Raw genomic sequence first — 27,454 nt, 5'->3', positions numbered from 1 at the left:
ATGCTGTGGCAGTATTACCAGCAATGGAAGTAAAAAATTTAGACAACCTAGATAATTACTAATATTTAAATGCTATATCATTTAGGTAAATTATTTATTAATATTTCATTATTAGAATCCAATTTATTTTTGTATTTGTTAAAATCTTCAAGGTAAATGTTAGTGAGTAAATTTGTCTTATCTTCCTGAGGCTTCCCTACACTAACATTTTCTGAATAACTATTATAGTAGTACTGATTTATTGAAAATAAAAGCAGAGATTTAATCTAAGAAATTAACCAAAATCTTACTCTATGCCAACAACTCAGAGATAACCACCTTTAATGTTTTCATAACATTTTCCTTTGGTCTTTTTTCCAATGCTGTATAAACATAATTGAGATTATCCAGAACTGAGTTTTCAATTCTTCTTTGAAACCTAACATTATATGACATCAGAATAACTTAAAAACACAAAATCAATAGATTTATATACTCCATCATATGGATAAGCTGTAACTTGTTTAAATTATCTGTTGCTGTTTTATTGATTTAATAATGTTGAATAAAGTTAGTCTAGTGTTGTATAAACATTCCTTTAGTACATAAATATGTGCCTCAAGGTCATTATTGACTTAGGGTAGACATGTGTCTAAAATAATGTCACTAGATTGATCTTTAGTAAAGTTGTGCCAATTTACATTTCTTCAACATAGAGAGTATCTTCTTACTTACAATACTGTCCCTAACATTAAACAATATAAGTATGAAAAAATTTCTTCAGAAATACAGGAGATGTCTTAGTCATTTTCCCATCGCTGGGACAAAATACTCAACACCCGATACTTAGAGGAAGAGAGCTTTATTTTGGTTCATGGTTTCAGTTTATGGTTGGCTGGTTCCAAAGCAGAAACAGCATATGGAAAGGCATGCCAACGGGGGTCAAGAGATGCCAGGAGAAGGAGAAGAGGAAAGGGATAAGGGATGAGCAAAGGGAATTGAGGTGTGCTGTGTACACTCACCAACTTCCCACGAGGAATGTAAACAACTATGTACTACACACAGGTCCTAATAATATAAAATAATAAAGAGAGGATGAAAGAGGAAAATGTGCTCAGTCCAGGGCAGCCAGGAAGCAGAGAAAGAAAAGAGGGCCCATCAATCGCCCTTGCTGGTCGCACCCTAGGGAACCCACCCGAGCAGTCCCCAACCCCTAACAGCACAGTGGGGTCCTGACCCCATCAGTGGTGAGCATCGCTTCCCGTGATCCAGTCACCCTCCAAACACGTGAAACAATGGGGACATTTTCGATCTAAGCCCTAACGGCACAAAACAAAAGTGTCCTGTACCTATTTCTCTTTACTAGACAGTTGGTTCAGAAAGCAGATATTTTTCACATGGTAATTTTCAGCTTGTATTTTCCTTTTGGTGATTTCCTTTTAAACTTTTAGGAGGACTGTGATTTTATTCATAACTAATATTATTGACCTGCTAGAATTTATTTTATTCTCTTGTGTGATTTATATATGATTTATTTCCATATTCTAAGTAGCTCACTGCTTATAATGCCTCTGTTAATCACTGATGTCTGTGTTTACTGATTTTTGAGGGCTTTGCTAATTGTTTCCTGTACTTGCCAGCATTTCCTTCTGTTCGATCTACCATTCTAGTTCATGCAAATTCTTTTATGATATTACACACACATTTTCCACAACACTTGTCACACTATCTGGAGTGAGGACAAGGTTGAGGGAGGGTACTCTGCTGGGACTCTATGCCTCCTTTGATTCTAAATGTCTTCTTAGGCCCATAAGTAATTTTTATAAATTAACATTTCTATTTCTGTAAATTCCTTGCATTTTCAGTCACCATTTTCTCATTTTATAAATAGTATCTTTTGAGGATATGAAAAACTTCATCCCCCCAAAAATGTGGAAAAAAGTCAAGCCCAGTGATGCTCCTTTTAGTCCCAGCTTCTCCAGGGGCTGAGGCAAGAGCTTCAGAAGTTCAAGTCCAACCTGAACAACTTAGTAAGCCCTGTCTCAGAAATAAAAAGGGCCATGGGTGTAGCTCAGTGTAGGGTGCCATTGAGTTTGGTACCCAGCCCAGATGTCGAAAGGAAACAACTAATATGAGTTTTCTCAATACATTACATTTCTAAAGAAAGCTGTCCTTTCCTCTGAATTCCATGAAACTCACATGTTACTCCTGTGCTTTATTCAGGGAGAAGATGATAATGACATCTCTCTCACTGCCTATGTTGTTAATGCCCTGCTTGAAGCCGGTCACCCAGTCTCAGTAAGTATCCCATTGTGATACCACTAACTTGGCTCTTAGGAATCCAAAACGTTTTACCATCAATATAATTCCAGGAGCCACAACTTTATATTTATAGCAACCACAAAATAATGCTGAACCAATATCCCTTCAAATCATCAATCAAACCAGGCAGGAACTGTGCATGGTTCTGTCCATCAAAGCATATGGATCTGCAGAAATTAAACAAATGCATTCATTTGCATTTTGAACATTTCAGCACACAGACAAGATTCATTCCTAATTTCCCCCAGTGATGAATACATCACCATCTGTCTTTTTATATATGTATTGATGTACACAAGTGACTTTTCTTTCCTTTGTAGTTTGTGGCGGTTCAAAAGGGTCTTCGATGCATAGAAGCTGCATCTCAGAAGAGCACTTTGACCACTTATGACCAGGCTCTCTTGACCCACACTTTCAGCTTAGTAGACAATAAGGACAAAAGGGAATTCTTCTTCAACGAACTGAGCAAAAAGGCCAAGAAAGTAGGTGAGTGGCCTTCACCATTCTTGGAGTCACATGTTGAACATGGGTAGTGGTGGTACAATTATCACCCCCTTGGTGTTTCTTTGCTTTGGATTGTCAGGTTTTCACTACCTCAGGTTTCACCTCTCTGTCCACACAGGTAAATCTCATGCTTTGATACAGGCACTGTTGACGTCCTTTCACTTTCCCACCAGGTGGCTCAGTGTACTGGGAACTGAAAGGGCCATCCTCTCCCTATGACCTCTGGGCATCCTCTGCAAGCATAGAAGTGACCAGTTACATCCTGCTGGCTTTCCTTTCTAAGCCAGGGCTGACCTCGGAAGAGCTGTCCTATGCTTCACAGATTGTACAATGGGTGGCAAAGCAGCAAAACTCACGTGGAGGTTTCTCCTCCACAAAGGTAACATATATTTCTAAAAATGAGAAAGCCTAGTATATATTTCTAACATGTCAAAACTGAGGACCTACTTTCCATTGATGGCATTGGCCCTTGAATGTACATACTGCATTTATCCAACTAAAAGAATCTCTTATCACTATTAAATTTGCTATTGTTTCTTAATTTTCCATATTTTAGGTTCATTGAAGTTGTGGTGTTTTACCTAATAACAGTATTTATTCAAAAGATTATTTCTATTCAGTTTTTTTAATGGAAATTTCAACACCTACTTGCTAAAATTTCTAGGCAAAATTAAAGGCTATGATTTTATCCAAAAATGGCATCAATGAATTATTATAATCAATGTGAGAATAACTTTCACTATATAACTTCAAAATCATTTGCATAATCTCTTTTGATCTGATAAAATAAAATCACTCATTCTGGGTAGTAAATTAATCTCCATGGATTCTATTTACATGGAATATGTTTTCCCTTTCTAAAATCCTTTTCATTTCATTGTGATGAAGCACCAGGTCATATGTCATTTATGCGTTTCCTAGTAAGAGGGTTAGTCTTTTTCTTGATTATTTATAAGACTTCCAGACAAAGATTTTAACCATGCTAATGCGCATATCACCCTGGCCAAGTTCTCATCTTCCTTGTAATCTATACAACTCTTTAAACACACAGGTCACTCTCTTTTCATTTTCACTTAATTTAATAATGCTGCTCAAGGTTTTCACTTTAATACCATGCTAACACTAGCTTTTAGACAAAAATACTCAATACATATCTGTATTTTCTGTATTTTATAGATTCGTTAATTATATTTCAATTAACAATCTAAGGTATATGCTGATGTAGATTTATTTTAAGCAGAAACCCAGCTTGATATTTTTAAATGGCCAACCAGTTATCTCAATGTCATACAGACAATTTATTTAGCCAATTATTTAAAATGCTGCTCTTACTGGAAAATGAAATTAAATTTATTTTCTTGTTTTTTTAAGCTTTTTATTTTTTTCCACAGATGTCTGGCCTCATATTTTTAATTATCTGGGAGAACAAAGCCTGACTCAGTCTACATTTTAAAAATTTCCTCATCTTTTTTCACATTTTTATTCTATCTGATTAAGTTTTTGTCTGAATTAAAGAGTCAGACAGAAATTTTGCTGTAGGCCTTATTTTTGATAAAGTATAGTTCACAAAATAATTTTTAAAATGCACCAAAACAATGATAACATTTTAAATTAGCTTTAAATGGGTAACATTTATATTTGACTGTGATTTCAAAGCCCTAGGATATACTCTAAAACTGTTTTGGTCATTATTATTATTTTAGGACACCGTTGTGGCTCTCCAAGCTCTGACGCTATTCCAAACACTCACGTTTTCTAAAAACAGACAAAATTTGGTGCAGATTTTCTCTGGCAGAACATTCAATAGGTCCTTCCTAGTGAATGATGAGAACCGCTTGGTACCACTGGAAATTTTAATGCCAACACCTTCGAGACAGTTCGCGGTAAGAGTGAGTGGCAACGGCTGCGTATATGTGCAGGTAAGTCTGGGCCTTCTCTTTCTTTTTGGGTGAATTTTAAAGTAAATTAGAGTCATCATAAAGACATCCTAGTGCATTTCCAAAACACTTCATCTTGTAACTGCCATAATTACAATGCCATTGTCACAGCTAACAAACTGACAATGGTTTGTAATACAATATAATTAATTATTCCCAATGTATTTAATCTTCTTTTTCCAAACCAAGATTCATTCAAAAACATGCTTTGCAATTGTCTACTGTGCTTCTTAAATCTCCTTTAATTTCATATATCTAATAAGTTTTATGTTTTTCTTTTGACATTCATTTTTTAATTTTTAAGACAGGCCAGTTGTGTTGTAGAATGTCTGGATTTTTTGGATTGTTTTCTTTTTCTTTTCTTTTTTTATTTTTTCTGGTATCAGGGATCAAACTCAGGACCTTGCACTTGCAAGGCAGATGCAGTGCCACAGCCCTTCAGATTGTTTTCTTTTTGGTGTCATTGAATGTGTTGCCTCTGTGTGGTTTCTGTAAACTGAAAGTTAGATCTATGTTCTCTCACATCCAGGGGTATATCACCACCAGTGTTGTTACTTTTTTTGTTTTACTTTGTTTTAGTTTTGTTTTTTATTTCTTTTTAGATGCTGAGGTTCAAATCCAGGGCCTCACATTTGCTAAGCAAGTGATCTACCACTCAGCTACCCCTCCTGCCCATAGTGATACTACATTTGATCTTGTATTAAGGTGGTGACTGGCATACTTCTTCACAAAGGGGGACTTTTTTAATTCTCTTTGCACTTGAAAGAGCTTAAAGTGTTACACTGGAATCATCCAAATGTTGAAAGCTACATGTAAATGTTGAATGCTCAGTGTGAAAATTGGTGAATTTTCACCTACAACTCTTAACACGCATTAATGACATTTGCCTGAATCAGTCATTCCATTAAGGACTGCCAAGTGGAAATTTTTCTAATTCCTTGTAACCTTCTGCTTTTATTCAGTTGGCATCACCACACTATGTAAATATACCAGAATGTGTTTAGTAAGTAGCATGCTGATGCACATTTGAGTCATGCCCTATTTCCCTATTAAGATAGAACTACATTGAATACTACGCACATTTTTCTTTGTATTTGGACAGATGTATCTTAAGAATATATTTCCAGATGTGCAATTATTAGGTCAAGTTAAGTTGTTAACCGAGCCTATTTCCAAGTCATATAGTTATAGATTTAGATCCTACAATTTCCCTCTTAGTTCATTCACCATCCTACTGGTATTCACCTACCTTAATTCCTGTAATTCTGACATTATAATAAGTTAATCAGCTCAGAGTAATGCCAGCACTCTAAGAGGCTGAGGCAGGACGGTTGCAGTGTTTGAGGTTGGCCTGGGTAATTTAATGACTTAGTGAGAACTTGTCTCAAAATAAAAACTGCCGGGGGATGTAGCTCAGTGTGAAGTCCCTGTATTCAATTCCCAGCACTGCAGTAAATAAATAAATTTTAATTTTAAAAAGGACCAAGGATAGCTCAATGTGAAGGCCTTGGGTTCAGTCCCCAGTACTTAAAAAAATGAGTTTCTTGAGTCTGATATCAGATCATTTCAATTATTTACCAAAAGACAGTCTATATTCTAGTGTTACTATCTGTAAATTTTAATTCTATAAGTTTTGACAACTTATTTATCTCCCCACACCTTATTTTTGTCCTCTCTAAAACACAGGCTAAAAATAGCATGTACCATGTACCTCACAAAGTTCTGGAAACATTAAACAAATTATTACATTAAATAGCACTTAACAGGAAGCATATAGTATGAGCTCAATAAATGTATAGAAAAGAGGTACTAATGGGATAGAAAATAGGAAGCATATAGGTAAAAAATTGACTTTGAATTTGAAACTTTAATAGAGATAATAAATATGAACTAATCTTTTAGTTAATAAGCAACAAATTCTATATTTATTCAAGAAAACTCTGAAATATAACATCCTACTGCCCAAGAAGTCGTCTGGATTTTCCCTTTCTGTGAATACAGCCAATGCCTTCTGCAGAGGATTGTTTGATACAAAGTTTGACCTTGTTGTTTCAGCCAGGTAATAACTTTCTTTTTTTTAAACTTAGCTACATCTCTACCTCCTTGTGTCTAGGCCTCCAATGGAAACATAACCCTAGGGGAAAGGAAAGAAGGGAATGGAATTAATTTGAGAAAATGAAAATATGGAAACAAAGTCTTTGTAAATAGGGAGGGGGGAGGGGATGAAGGGAGGGCAGGGGAAGGGGGAAAAAATAAGAATCAAGATATATCATGTAAAGGTACAAATCTCCAATGATGAATATCATTATATTGTATACCTAAAATGTGCCAATAAAATTAATAAAAAAAGAAAAAGAAAACATAACCCAATCATTTTATGAAAGGGGTGGACTTATTTAAATTCTCTAGGCAAATATATTTCATCTCACTTAAATTGCCTTGATTGTATAATTCCAAATGGAAAAATAAATGCAGCTTCCAAATATATAAAATAGGAGACACCAAAAGAAATTGTAAAAAAAAATCTTCTATAAATTCCTCTTTAAGAGGTATATTTCCCTAAAGTTTCTCATTTACAAATCAACATATTATAGTCCTTTAATTTGAAACCCAAAATTGCCAAACAAGAGTGTAAATCAGGTTCAACTCTCTGTATCCACTTGCAAATGGATTGAAATGTATGTTGCTTCATTTTGGTACACCACTAATTTCAGGAATATTTCAATCCATAACAATATATCTTACAAAGGGTAAGGTATAATAACCTTTTTCTATCCAAATACATTTTTGTTGATAACTTTTTTCTTCAATAATAATTAACATTTGCCTGAATTTTCAATTTTTCACTTTTCTTAAGTTATTCTGGAAAACGCAATTCTTCCAACATGGCCATCATTGATGTGAAGATGCTTTCAGGATATGTTCCTGACAGATCATCAGTAAAGAAGGTAAAGAATTAAATGCTGTTAATTAAAATAAACAGAATAGCCATATGTTACTCACTGCTTTATACAATGGTCACAAGTTGTATTTTTAAAATATGTTTTCTTGTCTTATGGAATGAAATTTAAATCACATCTGTATCTCATAGTATATTATTCAAGGTTCTCAAATTTATTTGTATTCTTATACCATCAAACAGTAAATCATGAAAAAATAAAATGAGTAGATGTCGCATCGCTATCATCATATTCACTGGTTAGAAGTTGAAAGCATTCCCTCTAAGTTCAAGGGCAAGACTAAGATGTCAATTTTTACCATTCTATCAACATATTACTGTGAGTTCCAGTCAGAGCAACTAGACAAGAAAAAGAAATAAAAAGAACCATACAGGAAAATAAGAAATAATATTTTTTCTGTATGCTGATGTTATGATCTTGCAAATTAAAAACCTTGAAGACTCCACACCAAAAAATAGTTAGAACTGGTAAGCAAATTAAGTAAAGTTGCAGATTATAAAATCAACATATAAAAATCAGTAATATATTTATACATTAACAAAAAATTATCTAAAGAAAGAAATTTTTAAGAATTTAAAAAAATAAAAAACTATCCCACTTACAATATCATCAACCAATCAATAAAATACTTAAGAATAAATTTAACCAAGGAATTGAAAAGCCTATACATGGAAAACTATAAAGCATATATGAAAGAAATTGAAGAAAACACGAATGGAAAGATATCCCATGTTCAAGGACTCAAAGAAATAATATTGCTAAAACATACCCAAAACAATCTACAGGGTCAATGTAATCCCTATCCAAATTCCAATGACATGCTTAACAGAAATAGAAAAAATTGTTTTAATTTATATAGAACCAGAAAGGACCCTGAAGAGTTAAAGAAAGCAATCATGAGCAAAAAGCAAAGCCAGAGACAAACACTCCCTGATTTCAAAACATATTATACAGCAATTGTAATCAAAACAACATGGTACTGGCATAACAATAGACACACTAAACCAATGGAACAGAAAGCCCAGAAATACATCCAAGTATTTACAATCAGTTGATTTTTTGACAATATGAAGAACACACAATGGGTAAAGAACAAGCTCTCTATTAGGTAGTGTTGGAAGCTGGGCATGGTGGTCCATGCCTACAAGTCTACCCTTTGGGAGGCTGAGGTGGGTGATTACAAATTCAAGCCCAGCCTGGGCTCTTTAGTGATTTATTGAGACTCTGTTGCAAAATAAAAAATAAAAAGGGCTTGGGATATAGCTTAGTGTGAAGGCCCTTGGTTCAATCTCTAGTACTGAAAAAAAGTAGTGATGGGAAAAATAGATGTTCACATCCAGTAGAATGTAATGGGACCCTCATTTTCAGCATAAAGAAGGATAATTTCAGTCATGTTTAGGAATAAGGCTGGCTCTTGACGTCATAATGCTAAGTGAAATTAATCAGACACAAAAGGACAGAAGGATAAATATCACATTGTTTTTCTTATATGAGGATCCAAAATATAAGTTCAAGAGCAAAATAAAAGAGTGATGGAATGAAATAGGGAGGCAGACTTTTTGAAGATGAGAAAGGGAGAAGGGGAAGAGAGGAAATAAAAATGATGAAGATGTTATATGTACGTGTACAATTCCCCAAGATGAATATTATTATTATATATTACAAAGATGTACCAACAATTAAAAAAGAAAAAAAATCATCTCAAAACCTGTAGAAAAAAACAAAAGGGGAAACCCAGGCAACGATTTCTTGGATTGAACTCCAAAAGCACGAGAGACAAAAGCAAACATAGACTAATAAGACTGCATCAAACTAAAACCTTTGTGCACACCAAAGGAATCAGTCAATAAAATGGAAAGGAAAATGCTCAATATATTTGTGAAAAAGTGCTCAAGATCTCTACTCACTGGAGAAAAGCATATTAAAACTACAATGAAATTTCACCTCATGACTATTAGAATTGCCGTTATCCAAAAGGTGAGGGATAATAAATGTTGGGGAGGACGGGAGAAAAGGAAGATCTCCCACACTGCTGGTGAGTGCACAGCTGCAACAACCAGCCTGTGAGTTCATCTCCGACCCCAGAGTAGGGGAGCAGACAAGGATTAAAGACAAGAGACACAAAGATAATTTGGAAGAGGAGGACCAGGGGACTTTCTGCCTGTAGTGGACAAAAAGAGCCCTGAACTGATAATGCTCCTCACTTTTATTAGACTCACACAAAGAAGAAGCAAGAGAGCATGTGACCCAGGGTTCAGGGAAAGTCCATCAGGTTTTCATAATTTGGAGACTGCACCTGAATGTGTATTTGCTTTAATGAGACTTCAGCTGTGGTTGGTTCTCGCCATGAAATGGTTGGTGCCTGTGTGCTAGCAAACAGACCTTTGGTCTCACACCTGGTTTCCCACATACCGCCACTCTGGAAAACAGTATAGAGGTTTCTCTACAAAGTCAAAATAGCAATTCCATATAACCCAGAAATCCACATATGGGCAAATATCCAAAAGAATTGCACTTCCGTGTTTGTTTCAGCACTGTTCACATTAGCTGCCCTATGGAGGCAAGCTACATGTGTAAATAACCAAGAGGAATGGATAAAGAAAATTATACATATGCATATTGGAATACTATAATGCATTATGAAAAGATGGAAATCCTGTCCTTTGATAACAGTATGGATGCAACTTATGAGGATATTATCTCTTTGGTGAAATAAGCCAGACACAGAAAGACAAATGTAATATTATTTCATTTCTATGTACAATCTAAAAAAAAATCTCATAGAAATGGAGACCAGTGAAGTGTTTACCAAAGAGGAGAACAAAAGAAAAAGGAATAATGTTGACCAAAATGTACATTTTAGCTAAACTAGAGGCGTAAGTTTTAGTGACATAAGGCACTGCATAATGACATGATTAATGTATGTTTAAAATTACTGAAAGAAAAAATTACTGAAAGAATAGATTTTTTAACATCCTCAACACACACGCAAAAATGGTAAGTTGGTGAGGTAAGAGAGTTGTTAATTACCTTGACTGAATCTTTTAAAGTGTACAGATAGATAAAAATCACAAGTTACCCCATAAATAGACACAAAAATCAATAATGTATGTTTTATTATCCTATTTATTGAAAATTAGAAACAAATATTCAGATAGGTTTCTCAAAATTATTGAATAAATGACTCTCAAAGATTAATATTTGTTGCTGAATATTGTAAATATTTGTAAAGATGCAAAAAATCCACCAAATTAAAATTGAATTTTTTATTTTTGATTAGCTAAATGTATCACTAGTTCCCTAAATTTTCAATACATCATTTCCTTCTTATTTTTAGCTTCAAGAAGATGGCAAAGTACAGCGAGTAGAGATTAAAGCCACTCACATCTTTTTCTATCTACAGAATGTAAGTTTACTGTCATAATTTGGTTTGTGTGTTATTGTATGTGCCAGAGGCACAATGTAGTTTTGTTTTATTTTTTTGCAGATGTTTTTCTGTAAGGAAGTAGTGCCAAATGATCACTGTTAAAATAATTCTGAATATTTGACATAGAAAGAAATTGATGGAATACCTTGAATGTGCTTAATAATATTGATTTATTCCCAGGTTACTCGAAAGGAAATCCATTTCTCATTCTCCATTGAACAAGATACATTTGTATCCAACAACAAGCCTGCCTCCATTCAGCTCTATGATTACTATGCAACTGGTAAGAATTTCACTTAGTTTTTATACCAGATATATCGCGATTTTCATTTTCGCTACTGATACTGTATTTCTTGTTTTTGAAATCTCCTTTCTTTATTTCATGTCTTGCAACATTTCATACCATTTAATATGACATTCTTAAGTTCAAATAGTAAACAGGATTTGAGATTTATTCTGTTTATAAGAGAACAACTTCAAGATTTTTCCTAAGTTATCTTTTCACGAAAATGTTGGTTTAAATTACTAGAGAATAAATGTGAAGTAGGCTCTCTTTCTGAATAAATTAGAGGTTCGTGCAAAACAGAGCTAATGGCTATGAATTTTGACATGCAGCTTATCCAATAGTGTGAATTAGATGACATAAATTATTTCAATACAAAATAAAAGAGATGCTATTAGGGCCGGGGATTTAGCTCAGTGGTTCCGCCACTGCCTCGCAAGTGCAAGGTCCCAAGTTTGATTTCTGGTACCAAAAATAAAAAGTAAAAGTAAAAGAGATGCTATTAGAGAATTTGTGGAAATATTCTGATAAAGTATATATTTATTACTCCTTGCAGTTGATGGATGCACCAGGTTGAGAATGTGTGTTGCCTAGTTTGGGGTGGCTCAGCTATTTTCTCCATAAATGGCTCTGTGTCTGTGGCCAACTGGTAGATAACTGGCCGGGTGAGCTAGGCCAGCCCACTCGGGCGTCTCGCAGGTGACTGCCAGCTGAGTTGACTTGGTCTGATCTCTTATCCTTCAACAGACAAACCTGGACATGGATCTTTTTATCTACTGAGTGATCACCTATTTATCCATATGTTGCCAAATACAATGACATTTTCAAATAAGAAAAAATATATAGTTATAGCTACTTTGTCATGTAATTTGGAGTTTCTGCTTTTTTAACCAGATTTTCATTGTGTTATTGCTTTTGCTCAGGAAAAGTAAATTCTTACTAATAACACAAAACCAGTGGCAGACTAACTCTAAATTGGGTCTTTGGACTTGAAATTGAAGCTTATCTGTCTTCCTTTGCATTCCTTAGATTTCAATTATGCATATTAATAAATTAAAATATAGGTCTAATAACTTAATCAAAATATGAAAATGATGACAAGTTAGTCAATTTAAGTCAGATTATCACATCCAATAAATGATTCATAGACTTTTAATAAAAGAAAAAGCTACTGTATTGATAAATAGTTCAGCCACAAACAGGGAGTGTTTATCAACCAATAATGATTTAAAAATTTTGGGTACTCAAACATTCAGTAAGCATAGCTTTGTTTCCATAAACCTGAATGACTTTACGTTTCCATAAGCCTGAAAGTTTTACTGTCCCTCCAACTGTTGAAATGATAAAGATTTTCTATTTCAGAAAATTAAGTGCTAATCTCAGGTTTTAACATGCATCATGTACCTGAAACATGTAGGAGCAATCACATATGCATGTAATGTGATAGGAATAGAAATATATGTGGTGTGGAAATAGTCAAGAAAGTAAATCCTTATATTAGCACAGACATAGGGGAGTTTATTTCTAAACAAAGATAATAAAGAAGCTTTCTTCTTGAGCAGTGTCATGAGACTGATTCTAGTAACAATTACTCTCTTCCAGATGAATTTGCAGTTGCAGAATACAATACACCGTGCAATCAGATATCCTCTGAAGCTGTCTAGATCTGGGATAAGGAAAATGAAGTGGAAAAGAAGACGGCACTTTGGAACTGAGCTATATAGCAAGTGACTCTTCCCACTGTCTCAACAAAAGCAAAGATTCAGAATCTCCAGAATGCTCACACATTGGAGCTCTCCCACCAATAGCGTCCCACCCTCAAGCACACCACCCCCAACCTGAGGCTATCTTCAGGAGCACCCTCCCTGCAGCCCCAGTAGCCAGCTTCACTTGTAAGGAGGCACAGTGGGAAGTGCAGGGTTCATGGGCCCAAGAGCAAAGTTCAACCTATGAAGACTGGAGCCACTAGAGGTATACTCCTGCCTCAGCTTGCAGTCAGAGAGCTCTGGGGAGCACTCTAGATGTCTCTCATGATGTTCCCTGGAAATCAGACTCCCACTGTCTCCTAGAACAGCCTCAGTAATCCTTAAATTAGGTTTTTTATTTTCTTGCACTCTCACTTTCCTGCTCTTTCACTCTTGTTTCCTGAAATGCATGATCTACTCCCAAGTCCTCACCTTGCTTTTTGCTTTCAGAGGAAGGACAACATATCACATCAATCACTGAATAAAAATTAAATGTTTTGCTGATCAGGGAATATTCTAATGCACTGATAATTTAGTTCTGGTAGGTGTTTTGAATAAATTTCCTGGAAACCAAAGAAAAGTAACACTTTCACAATATTTAAATATAAACAAATTTATTTTGACAACTGCTGTTGAGTAAAACCTGACAAGAATCTTTGTATCATAACTTTAATTTCAATATAAAATTTTCTTTCTCAGTGTAAAGATAAAATGGAAAAAATCATTCTGCCTCTCTGCCCATGTCCCGTGATCAATTGGAGGATCAATTCTGAAACTATATCTATAAAATTCCCTTGGATATAAAATGTTTACTTAATTAGATCAAACATTCACTAGTATAATTCAATTGAGCATAGGTATTTATTACATAATATATCTAAAAACTATTTTTAAGCATGTGTTTAAAGTTTATATTTATATGTATTAAGATAAAAAAAGACATCTATGCTATTTTCAGTCCCCAAGTGTGAGACTGTTACAGCAGCAATGGAAAACTAATGTACTTTCTCTCAAATATCTTTTTTTAAATTTTATTTCATTGGTACATTTTAGGTATACAATATAATGACATTCATCATTGGAAATTTGCACCTTTACATAATCTCTCTTGGTTCTTATTTTCCCCCCTTCCCCTGCCCTCTCTTCAACCCCTCCACCCCTCCCTATTTACAAAGATTTTGTTTCCATTTTTTTTCATTTTCTCATATTAATTCCATTCCCTTCTTTCCTTTCCCCTACTCCTCCCATATCCCCTTCCCCTTTGCCTCTTTTCTTCCTATTTCACATTATCTATTATACCTTTTAGTCTTTATTTACACTTTCACTTTCTCACACTAGAGAAACTATTCATTATTTACACATGTGTGTCCTATTTATTTCACTTAAGAGTATTGCCTCAATGTGCATCCATTTAGCTATAATGTCTCTAATTTCTCATTTTTTATGGCTGAGTAGTACTCCATTTTATACCCCCAAAACCCCACATTTTCTTTATCCAGTCTCCAGTTGATGGGCATTTGGGCTGCTTCCAAGTTTTAGCTATTACGAATTGTGCTGCTATAAACATGGGTGCACCTATATCACTGTGTTATGATTCTTTTAATTCTTTGGGGAAGATACCCAGCAGGGGAATAGCTGAGTCAAATGGGACTTCCAGTCCTAGTTCTTTGAGGTATCTCCATACTGATTTCCACAGTGGTTGCACCAGTCTACACTCCCACCAGCAGTGGAGCAGAGTCCCTCTTTCCCCACAGCCCTGCCAGCATTTGTTATTGGTTGATTTCATGATAGTAGCCATTCTTTCAGGAGTGAAGTGGAATCTCAATGTTGTTTTCATTTACATCTCTCAAATGACCAATGATGTGCACATTTTATTTATATGTTTATTTGCTATTTCTACTTCATTGTCTGAGAATTGTCTGTTCATTTCAGATGCTTATTTTTGGATTGGGTCTTTAAATTTGGAGGTCTGATTTTTTTAAGTTCTTTATAGATTCGAGATAGTAGACCTTTGTCTGAGGAACAGCAGATGAAGATTTCTTTTTCCCACATTGTGGGTTGTCTCTTCACATTGCTGGTAGTTTCTCTTGCTGTGCAGAAGCATTTTAATAAGAAGAGATCCTACTTGTTAATTGTTTGTGCTAGTTCATGGGCAACTGAGGTTTTGTTCATAAAATCTTTTCCTACACCAATGTCTTCAAGAGTTCTACCTAACTTCTGTTCCAGCTGATTCAGTGTTTCTATTTTAATATTTAGTTCTTTAATCCATTTTGATTTTAGTTTAGTGCATGGTGAGAGATATAGGTCTAGTTTTAATCTTTGACAAGTTGAAACACAATTTTTCCAGCACCATTTATTAAAGAGGCTATCTTTCCTCCAGTGAGGGTGATTGGCTCCTTTATGGAAGATGAGATGGCTGAGTGTGTCTGGAGTTGTTTCTGCATCTTCTAATCTGTTCCACTTGTCCTCAGGTCTGTTTCTTTGCCAGTACCATGCTGTTTTTATCACAGTGGCTTTGTAGTATATTTGCAGGTTCAGGATTGTGATACCTCCTGCCATGTCTCTGTTACCTAGAATTGCTTTTGCTATTCTGGGTCTCTTCTTCCAAATGAATTTTTGGATTGTTTTCTCCAGGTCCGTGAAGTATGCTGCTGGGATTTCAATTGGGATTGCATTGAATCTATATAGCAGTTTTGGAAATATGCCCATTTTCACTATGTTGATCCTTCCTACCCAGGAGCAAGGGATGTCTTTTCATTTTCTGATTTCATCTTCAATCTCTCTTTTCAGAGTGCTATAGTTTTCAGAGAAGAGGTCTTTGATTTCTTTCATTAGGTTGATTCCTAGGTATTTCAGATTTTTGGATGCTATTGTGAAGGGAATTGTTTGCCCTATTTCTGTCTCAGTGAGTCTGTTGTTGGTGTAGAGGAAAGCTATTCATTTTTGTGTGTTGACCTTGTATTCAGCTACTCTACTGAATTTGGTTATTAAGACTAGAAGACTTTTGGTGGAGTTCTTGGGGTCTTCTATATACAGTATCATGTCATCTGCAAATAATGACAGTTTGACTTCTTCATTTCCTATCTTTTTTTTTTTGGTACTGGGGATCGAACTCGAGTCCTTGCACTTGTGCAGCAGGTGGTGAAACCACTGAGCTAAATCCCCACCCTTCATTTCCTATCTTTATTCCTTTCATTTCTTTCTTTTGTCTAATTGCTGTGGCTAATGTTTCCAAAACTATTAAACAGGAGTGGTGATAGTGGAATCCTTGTCTTGTTCCTGATTTTAGTGTGAAGGATATCAATTTTTGACCATTTAGTATGATATTGGCTGTTGGTTTTTCATAGATGGCTTCTATCAGATTGAGGCAGAGACCATCTATTCCATTTTTTGTAGGGTTTTTATCATAAATATGTATTGGATTTTGTCAAATGCTTTTTGTGCATCTATGAAGGTGAACATACTGTTTTTGTCCTTGGCTCTATTAATATAGTGTATTACATTGATTGATTTGCGTATGTTGAACCATCCCTGCATCCCTGGGATGAATCCCACTTGATCAGGGTGTATGATCTTCTTGATGATCTTCTGCATTCTATTTGCCAGTATCTTATTAAGGATTTTTGCATCTATGTTCATTAGTGAGATTGGCCTATAGTTCTCCTTTTCAGTTGGGTCTTTCTCTGCTTTGAGGATTAAGGTGATGCTTGCTTCCAGGAATGAATTTGGGAATATTGCTTCCCTTTCAATTTCATTGAAGAGTTTAAACAGCAGTGGCAGTAGTTCCTCTCTAAATGTCTTGTAGAATTCAGCGATGAAGCCATCAGGACCTGGACTTTTCTTAGTTGCTAAGTTTTTAATTACATTCTCAATTTCATTGGTTGATATTGGGTTGTTTAGAATTTTTAGGTCTTCTTGGTTCAACTTTGGTTATTCATATATATCTAGGAATCTGTCCATTTCTTCTGTGTTTTCCATCTTATTGGCGTATAGGTTCTCAAAGTAGGTATGGATGATCCACTGGATTTTTGCTGGGTCCATTGTAATTTCACCCTTTTCATTCCTAATTGCATGAATTTGGGCCTTTTCTTTCCTTTTTCTGATAAGGTTGGCTAAGGGTTTGTCAATTTTGTTTATTCTTTTGAAGAACCAACTCTTGGCTTCATTAATTTTTGTATCATTCTCTTTGTCTCCACTGAATTAATTTTTGCTCAGACCTTTATAATTTCCTCCCTTGTATGAGCTTTGAGTTTGTCCTGCTCTTCTTTTTCTAGAAGCTTGAGGTTCAGCATCAGGTTGTTTAATTGGGCTCACCCTGTTTTCCTAATATGAGTATTCAGTGCTATGAATTTCCCTCATAAGACTGCTTTCATTGTGTCCCATACATTCCAATATGTTATATTGTCCTTGTCATTTAATTGAAGAAACTGTCTGATTTCTTCTTTAATTTTCTCTGTGACCCATTGGTTATTCGGAAGTGTGTTGTTCAATTTCCATGTGTTTATGAAATTTTTTGCGGCTTCTTTTGCTATTGATCTCCAATTTCATCACACTATGGTCTGATAATATACAGGGGATAACTTCAATTCCTTTGCACTTAAACATGTTCTATGTGTGAGTATGTAGTCTATTTTGGAGAATGACCCATGTGCAGCTGAGAAGAATGTGCATTCTGATTTTGTGGGGTGGAAGACTCTGTAAACATCTGTTAAGTTCATTTGTTCAAGAGTTTGATTGAGTTCTAGTATTTCATTACTTATTTTTTGTCTAGTTGATCTATCTGTTTGTGACAGTGGGGTATTGAGGTCCCCCACTGCTATTTTATTAGTGCATATATGACTTTCATGTCTGTTAGTATTTGTTTTATATAGTTGGGTGCACTAGTGTTTGGTGCATATATATTTATGATTGTCATCTCTTCCTCTTGGATTGCCCCCTTTACAAGGATGTAGCAACCTTCTTTGTCTATCTTAATCAGTGTTGGTTTGAAATCCATTTGATCTGCAAAGAGGATAGCTACTCCTGCTTTTTTTCAGGTTCCTGTCACATGGAGTATTGTTTTGCACCCTTTAACTATCAGTCTATGAGTTTCTTTTTGAATTAAGTGTGTTTCTTGTATGCAGCATATTGTTGGATTTTACTTCTTGACCCATTCTGCCAGTCTATTTCCTTCAATTGAGGACTTGAGACCATTAACATTGCTGGTTATAACTGATACATATTGACTTATCACTGTCATGACTTTCTCTTTTCTTTGGATTCTCCCCCTTTACATTTAATTTCTTGTCACGCCCAATGGATTCATTCTGCTGTGCTTCCTGGGGTTGTGATACTCATTGTCTTTCCCTAGGATATTGTGTAAAATTTTTTAGAGTGCTGGTTTGGTATTCATGAAGTTCCTAAGGTGCTCTTTGTCATGAAAGTATCTTATTTCTCCATCCATTTTGAAAGATAGTTTTGCAGGGTACATCATCTGGGTTGGAGGCTGTTTTACTTTAGGGCTTGGAATACATCATTCTAAGCTCTTCTTGCCTTGAGGGTTTGTGTTGAGAAGTCTGCTGTGATTCTGATGGGCTTTCCTTTGTATGTGATTTGTTTCTTTTCTCTGCTTGTAGAACTTTGTTCTTCTGTTGTGTTTCTGGAATCTTAACAATTATATGCCTATGTGTAGATTTTTTTTTTATCAAGGCTATTTGGAGTCCTATATGCCTCACTTATCTGTATGTCAAGTTCTTTTCCCCTCCTTGGGAAGTTTTCTGCCATTACTTCTGTGAACAGTTTTTTTTATGTCATGTGCACTCTCTCCTGTTTCTTCATTGACTCCAATCAATCTTATGTTATTCTTCTTTGCATTGTCTAGCAGCTGCTGGATTGATTTCTTGTGGTCCCTTACAATTTTGAAGCAATTTTCTTTTCCTGGCCACTAATTGCAATCTTATCTTCTATATCTGAAATTCTGTCTTCACATTGGCTCATTCTGCTATGTAGACTTTTAATGGAGTTTTTAATCTCCTGGAAATCTGTTTGCATCTGTTTTATGGATTCCATTTATTTCCTATGTTGGGATTCCATCATGTTCCTCAGTTCCTCTCTAGATTTATTAATCATGTCTTGCACTAATGAGTACAATCTCTGCTCTTATCTGAGAAATTATTTCTGATTTCATTTTTTCCAGATCCTCTTTTTTTGCCAGTTCAGGGAGTCCAGGTGGTTGAGTATCAGTCATTTCCCTTTGGGATTGCTGTAGGTGATCTGGAAGTCTGGTTTTGAGACTTGTTTATATGTCTTCTCATTTCAACAGGGGGGGGGGGGTGCTGTTGGCACCCACGTGGCTCCCTTCCTCTGCTCTGGGAGTGGTGGTATGGTGGCCCAGAAGCCCCCTCCTCTGTGCTGGGAGCGGTGGTGCGATGGCCTGGTAGCCCCCTCCTCTGCACTGGGATTGGTGGTATAGTGGCCTGGAAGCCCCCTCCTCTGTGCTTGCCATGGGTCTACCTCTCTCAAAAATCTTAAATTAACAAACTTTAGAATTTCAAATGTCACTCATGATTCTTCAATTCCCCACACACTCAGTTCATGTCTGCTCACCCAGATCTCACTAATGTTATAAATTCTTCCAGATGTACTGATGCACAGGTGCAAGTCCTGTGTATTTATGCTTATTTCTCCCTGATAGCTTTTACACTCATCAGTGACACCTGTCACATTTGCCTCCAAAATCTATATTCTAAAGTAGGAGTATAGCTTTAATTTCTTAATTTTCTTAGGACTCTTTGTTGGCTTTCCACATTTTAACTAGCCACAAAGGCTTTAACTTGTACAAATCTTTGCATGAAACAGCCTCTGCCTAGGCCTCAAAATTATCATATTTCACTTTTCTTCTCTAATCATGTTAACTTCTTTCAGTTCTTATAGTAATCAAGAGGAGAAAATCACGTGGCTTTCTGGAAAAGGCAAAAATAAGGAGACAGCAAGACAGATCAATGGTTACAATGTTAAGGAAGTTAAAAGCAACAACAGAGGATAAATAGACACAAAATCTGACCAGAAAGACATTGTTATGTAAAGCACACATTTGTAGGAAATTCTCTTTTTGGAAAATGTTCAAAGGGCTGTTCAGTGAATGATTCCAGAAAATAAAATTCTGAAAAAAATTATTATGGTGAAACTTTTGAGCGTACTGAGAAATTTTGATTTGTGAGACATGGTAAATAACTCAGTATGACATATTTCTTTTTGACTAAATATTGGCTCCCAGAAGAAGGGAAACTAAAACTTTAATTGTCTCTATGGATTTCAAAGTTGTTAAGGTTTAGATCTAAAATGTCTCCTAAAAGTGTCATATGTTCACAGGTAGAGATTTCAGAAGGTAATTAGATCATGTGATTAGATCATTTCTGCCTCTTAAACCATAAGCCAAAATAAACCTCTCTTCCTTTAACTTTGGGTGTCAGGTATTTTGTCTTATGAATGAAAAAGTAATTAGTGTGAATTTCAGTTTAAACATCCACACACAATTGGGTCATTGAATTCAAGTTGGAGAGAGTCCCATAGCTATGGTTTTGCCCCAATGTCATGTCATTCTGAGCCCAATATTGGACTTCTAACAAATACAATGGTCAGTACAGCAGTGAACCCGTGCTTCATCCTCTCACTACCATACTCCTCCTAAATACTTTTGCATTGTATGTAATTTTCTACAGCTTGCACACCTATTAAATGATAGAGTAGTTCAAAGAACTGACAGGTTTTTTTGGAATGGTTTCTTTTATCTAGAGTGTACCTTGAATAGGGAGTCACTACCATCATCAGGGATCCAATGTGAATTTCTCTCTTGGCACCTCAGCAATTCTTATTTTCCCTAAAAGAACTACACAACCTTGATAATAGTTTTCTGCTGATCCATTTTCCACTAATTCCTGGAGATAAATATTGATTTACCTTTTAGAGGGTTTCTGAAACCACAGAAGGAATACTTCCACCAAAGTGATTAGCTTCTTAAAACAAAGTAAATTAAATGCATATAAATAATGCAAATCAAGTTTTTGATCATATACTCCTGCCAATCTGATGAAAGCTTCAGACTCTTTAGCCATGAAGATTTACATCCTCACTTTCTGTGAGTGTGTAAAATTTCTAGGAGTTCGCAAAATTTTTGAAGTCCACTTACATAATAGTCATGTTTAGCATCCCAGGCAAACCAACTTTTCCCTGGAGACTCTAGTGCCTACTAGTTAGCCTTCCTCTAAAGACTTTTTATAGTGACAAAAAATGTTAAGCATTCACTCTATTGAAAGGATAGCCCAAATAAGAACTGCTTTGTCCAAACTGTTTTTCACATCTGGAATTTTGATTTAAAGAAGAGTATGTAAGTTTGGTTATGTGGTACTGACTTTAAAAAGTTTTGGAAAATTCCTAAGAATTTGTTTTTACTCTTTCAGGTGGCAGTTTTTCTTTCTCCACTTAACTTTTTTTTCTATTTTTATCTTTGAACAAAATAAGCCAAAAGTGGTACAAATACAAAGATGGTGTCTCCTACCCATGGCACTCTTGAATATCTTGGCATGAAAGATAAACTTTACTGTCATCTTTGTCTTCTTCTTTAAGTTTCTTAATCTCTCACCATCGTTTCTCACTCCATAAACTCTTCAGCCGCACATGATAAACTGGTAGTTGTCATGACAATTACCATACACTACTACCTCATGCCTGCAGGTTGCTTTAACATGAAGTTTTCTGTCTTTAGGTGGAGACAAAAAACTTTCCAATTCCAGTGCTAGTAAATGTTATTTTGGTTGTGCTATTTGGAAAGCAAAAGAAGAATTTGTGAGGTGCTTGTACTGGTTTTTATTCCTTGGTGTCTCTAAATTTTCACCCCAGTTGAATGAAAAAAAATCAAACTTCAATTTATCCTTGAAAAGGAGTCACTCTTTAATTAGGGAAAAACCACTAAATTCTTATTAAGCCTCTCCTCAATTCTTAATAACTTCTGATCTTTTAGAGACCCATAAACTTGATTAACTTTGTCCTGAAAGACATATATGCAGGATGTATGTTATACAGTGAAAAACTTACATTTTTAAATTATGAACAATAAAATAGCTGCATAATAACTGAAAATAGTACCCATATCTCAATTTAGTCTCCACATACTTGAAAGTAAATGGTTCTCCTCTTCATTACCAGAACAAAATTGGTTGCAGAAAAAAATTTATGAAACGAAATTCAAAATCTCTGGTTTTCTTTCACAGTCAATCTGTCTTTATCACTAAATAAATTATTTATTTAATTAACTACACATAGTGATAAGAGACAAGATGGCAGAGCCGTGAGTACCAACAACACAGCTCCTCCAAGACAAAGTGTCCGGAGTCTGGAAAACAACAGCCCAGAGAGGAAACAGTGAGTGAAGGGCACAGGGACTCATGAAGGAACTGATTGAGGAGAAGAAAATAGGACCCATTCTACAGAAGAAATGGCTCACTGACGCAGACTAGAGACCATGCTGTGCAGTGTAGCCACACCACGGGGCTAGGCAGTGAAAACGATTTTGCTGTACATTGTGAAATGGAGACCAGACTTGGATGGGAAGAATTTTATGTAATCGGAGACAGCAGTGAGAATACGAGACACTGCTTCCCGCGTGGCCCCTCCCAGAGTCAGCAGTTGGTGAGTGAGGGGAACACAGTCCTATGGAGCAGAGCAGGCAGCAGTCGCCATCTTACTTCTAAGAGCTCAGGGTTCAAACTCGCAATAGCCCCACGGTGGTTTCACTGCCAAAGCCCCAGAGCGGAAGGAGGAAAGAGCTTCCTCACAGTAGTCTCCACACAGCTGGGCAAAAGATTGAGAGAAACACTGCTGAGAAGCAAGTCATTACATAGTTGTTAAGGGAAAACCTCAAGAAGAGATAACAATTATAAATATATATGCACCAAATATTAGTGCACCCAATTATATAAAACAATTATTAACAGATATGAAAAATCTAAAAAATACTAACAATTGTAATGGGGGAACTTAATACCCCACTGTCACAAAGAGACAGATCAGCTACACAAAAAAATCAATAAAGAAATATCAGAACTGAACCAAATTTGTGAACAAATGGACTAATAGATGTCTACAGAGTGTTCCACCCCAAACTTCAGAATACACATTCTTCTCACCTGCACATGGGACGTTCTCCAAATAGATCACATACTAGGCCACAGAATATGCTTAGGTAAATACAAATGAATTGAAATAATCCCATGTATATTATCAGACAATAGGGAAATGAAGTTGAAAATCAATGGCAAAAGAAATTACAAAAGCCCCATAAACACATAGAAATTAAATAACACCCTCCTGATTAACCGATGGGTCACAGATGAAATTAAAGGAGAAATTAAACAATATTTACAATTAAATGATAATACCAATACAACATACCTCAACTTATGGAATGCAATGAAAGCAGTCCTAAGAGGGAAATTTATAGCAGTGAATTCTCATATCAATAAAATATAATGAGCTCAAATAAATAACCTAACATTGAGCCTCAAGCTTCTAGAAAAAGAACAAGTCATGCCCAAAATCTGTACAAGGGAGAAAATTATAAGGGTCAGAGGAGAAATTAACACAATTGAGACTAGAAAACAGTACAAAGAATCGATGAATCAAAGAGCTGGTTCTTTGAAAGATTAAATAAAATTGATAAATCTTTAGTCAACCTTATCAAAAAAAGGAAAGACACAAATTCATGCAATTAGAAATGAAAAGCGTGAAATTACAACAAATCCTATGGAAATCTAGAATATTATCAATACCTACTTTGAGTACCTATATTCTGATAAGAGGGGAAACACAGAAGATATGGACAAATTCCTAGATGAATTACAAAAGCTGAAACAAGAAGATATTAAAATTCTAAATAACTCAGTATCAGTCACTGAAATTGAAAATGTATTTAAAAACTTACCAATAAAGAAAACTCCAGGTCCTGATGATTTCACTACTGAATTCTACAAGAAATTTAGAAATCTAATGCCAGTTCTCCTCAAACTCTTTAATGAAATCAAAAGAGAAGCAATATTCCCAAATTCATACCTGGAAGCAAGCATTACCCTGATACCAAAACCAGAGAAAAATGCTACCACAAAAACAAACTACAGGCCAATCTCTCTAATGAATATGGATGCAAAAATCCTTAATAAGATACTGGAAAACAATGCAGCAAATCATGAAGAGGATTATACACCATGATCAAGTAAGATTCATCCCATGGATGCAGGTATGGTTCAACATATGCAAATCAATAAATTTAATACACCATATCAATAGAAACAAAGACCAAAAAAATCACATGATCATCTCAATAGATGCAGAGAAAGCATTTGACAAAGTCTAACATGCATTCATGATAAAAAAAAAAAACCCTACAGATAATTGGAATACATGGTCTTTATCTCAATCTGATAAAAGCCATCTGCAACAAACCAACAGCCAATATCATACTAAATGGACAAAAACTGAAAGCTTTCACTCTAAAATCAGGAAAAAAACAAGAATGTACACTGTCACCACTTTTATTCAATACAGTTCTGGAAACATTAGCCAGAACAATTAGACAAGACAAAGAAATAAAAGGAATAAGGATAAGAAAGGAAGAATTTAAATCATCACTATTTGCAGATGACATGATACTCTGCATTGGAGACCCCAAAAACTCCACCAAAAAACTTCTAGATTTAATAACCAAATTCAGTAGCATAGCTGGATACAAAGTAAACACTCAAAAATCAAAATCAATAGCATTCCTGTACACAAATAACAAACTCATAGAGAAATTAAGGAAATTACACCATTCAAAATAGCATCAAATATCAGAAAATGGACAGACATCCCCTGCTCCTGGGTAGGAAGGATTAATATAGTGAAAATGGCCATACTTCCAAAACTGCTATATAGATTTAATGCAATTCCAATTGAGATCCCAGCAGCATATTTCATAGACCTCGAGAAAACAATCCAAAAATTCATTTGGAGCAAGAAGAGACCCAGAATAGCAAAAGCAATTCTAGGTAACAGAGACATGGCAGGAGGTATCACAATCCCGAACCTGCAAATATACTACAAAGCTACTATGATAAAAACAGGATGGTACTGGCAAAGAAAAAGACCTGAGGACCAGTGGAACAGATTAGAAGATGCAGAAACAACGCCAGACACACTCAGCCATCTCATCTTCGACAAAGGAGCCAAACACCCTCACTGCAGGAAAGATAGCCTCTTTAATAAATGGTGCTGGAAAAATTGGGCTTCAACTTCCCAAAGTTTAAAACTAGACCTATATCTCACACCATGCATTAAACTAAAATCAAAATGGATTAAAGATCTAAATATTAAAATAGAAACTCTGAACCAATTGGAACAGAGGTTAGGTAGAACCCTTGAAGACATCGGGGTAGGAAAAGATTTTATGAAAAAAACCTCAGTTGCCCATGAACTAGCACAAACAATCAACAAATGGGATCTCTTCTTATTAAAAGGTTTCTGCACAGCAAGAGAAACCACCAGCAGTGTGAAGAGACAATCCACAATGTGGGAAAAAATCTTCACCTGCTCTTCCTCAGACAAAGGTCCTCTATCTTGAATCTATAAAGAACTTAAAAAGATCAGATCTCCCAAATTTAAAGACCCAATCCAAAAATGGGCATCTGAAATGAACAGATGTTTCTCAGATAAAGAAGTAGAAATAGCAAATAAATACATGAAAAAATTTTCAACATCACTGGTCATTGGAGAGATGCAAATGAAAACAATGCTGAGATTCCACTTCACTCCAGAAAGAATGGCTGCTACCATGAAATCAACCAATAACAAATGCCGGCGGGGCTGTGGGGAAAGAGGAACCCTGCTCCACTGCTGGTGGGAGTGTAGACTGGGTCAACCACTGTGGAAATCAGTATGGAGATACCTCAAAGAACTAGGACTGGAAGTCCCATTTGACCCAGCTATTCCACTGCTGGGGATCTTCCCCAAAGAATTAAAAGAATCATACCACAGTGATATATGTACACCCATGTTCATAGCAGTGCAGTTTGTGATAGCTAAAACTTGGAAACAGTCCAAATGCCCATCAAGTGGAGACTGGATAAAGAAAATGTGGTTTTTTAATAAAATGGAGTACTACTCAGCCATAAAAAATGAGAAATTAGAGACATTTATAGCTAAGTGGATGCACATTGAGGCAATACTCTTAAGTGAAATAAATAGGACACAGATGTATAAATACTGAATAGTTTCTCTGGTGTGAGAAACTGAAAGTGTAAATAAGTACTAAATGTATAATAGGTCATGTGAAATAGGAAGAAAAGGGGCAAAGGGGAAGGAAGTGGGAGGGCCAGGGGAAAGGATAGAAGGGAATGGGATTAATATGAGAAAACGGAAAAATAGGAACAAAATCTTTGTAAATAGGGAGGACTGGAGGGGTTGAAGGGAGGGCTGGGCAAGGGTGAAAAATAAGAACCAAGAGAGACTATGTAAAGGTGCAAATTTCCAATGATGAATGTCATTATATTGTATACCTAAAATGTACCAATGATTAGAATGAATAATTGATAATGCAAAATAGGAAGAAAAGGTCCAAAGGGGTAGGGGTAGTGGGAGGGCCAGGGGAAAGGAAAGAAAGGAAAGGGAAAAATGATGAGAAATGGAAAAAATGGAAATAAAGTCTTTGTAAATAGGGAAGGGTGGAGGGCATGAAGGGAGGGCTAGGAATGGGGAAAAAATAAGAACCAAGATGCATTATATAAAGGTACAATTCCCAATGAGAAATGTAATTGTCTTGTATACCTACAATCTACCAATAAAAGAATTTAATACAAAAAAAATAGCATCAAAAAAAATGAAATACCTAGGAGTCAATCCAATGATGGAAGTAAAAGACCTCTACATTAAAAACTACAGTATTCTGAAAAAGGAGATTGAAAAGGATATCAAAAAATGCAAAGATATCCCTTGTTCTTGGGTGGGAACCAATATAGTGAAAATGGTCATACTTCCAAAACTGTTACACAGATTTAATGCAATCCCAATCAAAATTTGAAGAGCATATCTCACAGAACTAGAGAAAGCAATCCTAAAATTCATATGAAACCAGAAGAAATCTAGAATACTAAAGGCAATTCTGGGCAACAAAGGCAAGGCAGGGAGCATCACAATCCCTGACTTGAAATTATACTACAAAGCTACTGTGATAAAAACAAGATGGTACTGGCAAAAAAAAAGACCTGAGGATCAGTGGAATAGACTATAAG

At 35.6% G+C, this 27,454-nt stretch overlaps 1 protein-coding gene across 4 annotated transcripts in view; it reads left to right on the top strand.

The window, feature by feature from the left end:
* The window catches only part of LOC101721711 (ovostatin), a 56,225-nt gene extending 42,561 nt beyond the window's left edge, over positions 1 to 13,664 (top strand). For all 4 annotated transcript variants that reach the window (XM_021248090.2, XM_021248088.2, XM_021248089.2 and 1 more), the window contains exons 27-35: positions 2,203 to 2,277; positions 2,622 to 2,787; positions 2,979 to 3,184; positions 4,509 to 4,724; positions 6,677 to 6,801; positions 7,600 to 7,690; positions 11,040 to 11,108; positions 11,310 to 11,412; positions 13,015 to 13,664. In XM_021248090.2, coding sequence (XP_021103749.1) covers positions 2,203 to 2,277; positions 2,622 to 2,787; positions 2,979 to 3,184; positions 4,509 to 4,724; positions 6,677 to 6,801; positions 7,600 to 7,690; positions 11,040 to 11,108; positions 11,310 to 11,412; positions 13,015 to 13,076 — 1,113 coding nt within the window. In that variant the 3' untranslated portion in view covers positions 13,077 to 13,664. The remainder of the gene's footprint in view (positions 1 to 2,202; positions 2,278 to 2,621; positions 2,788 to 2,978; positions 3,185 to 4,508; positions 4,725 to 6,676; positions 6,802 to 7,599; positions 7,691 to 11,039; positions 11,109 to 11,309; positions 11,413 to 13,014) is intronic.
* The last annotated feature ends 13,790 nt before the right edge of the window (positions 13,665 to 27,454 follow it).

The sequence above is a fragment of the Heterocephalus glaber genome, unplaced genomic scaffold (genome assembly GCF_053883595.1).
Source record: "Heterocephalus glaber isolate CG9 unplaced genomic scaffold, H.glaber_assembly_v1.0 deba00001444, whole genome shotgun sequence".
Lineage (NCBI taxonomy): Eukaryota > Metazoa > Chordata > Mammalia > Rodentia > Bathyergidae > Heterocephalus > Heterocephalus glaber.
Note: the sequence above shows the minus strand (reverse complement) of the source record. Positions and strands in the feature narration are given on the sequence as shown.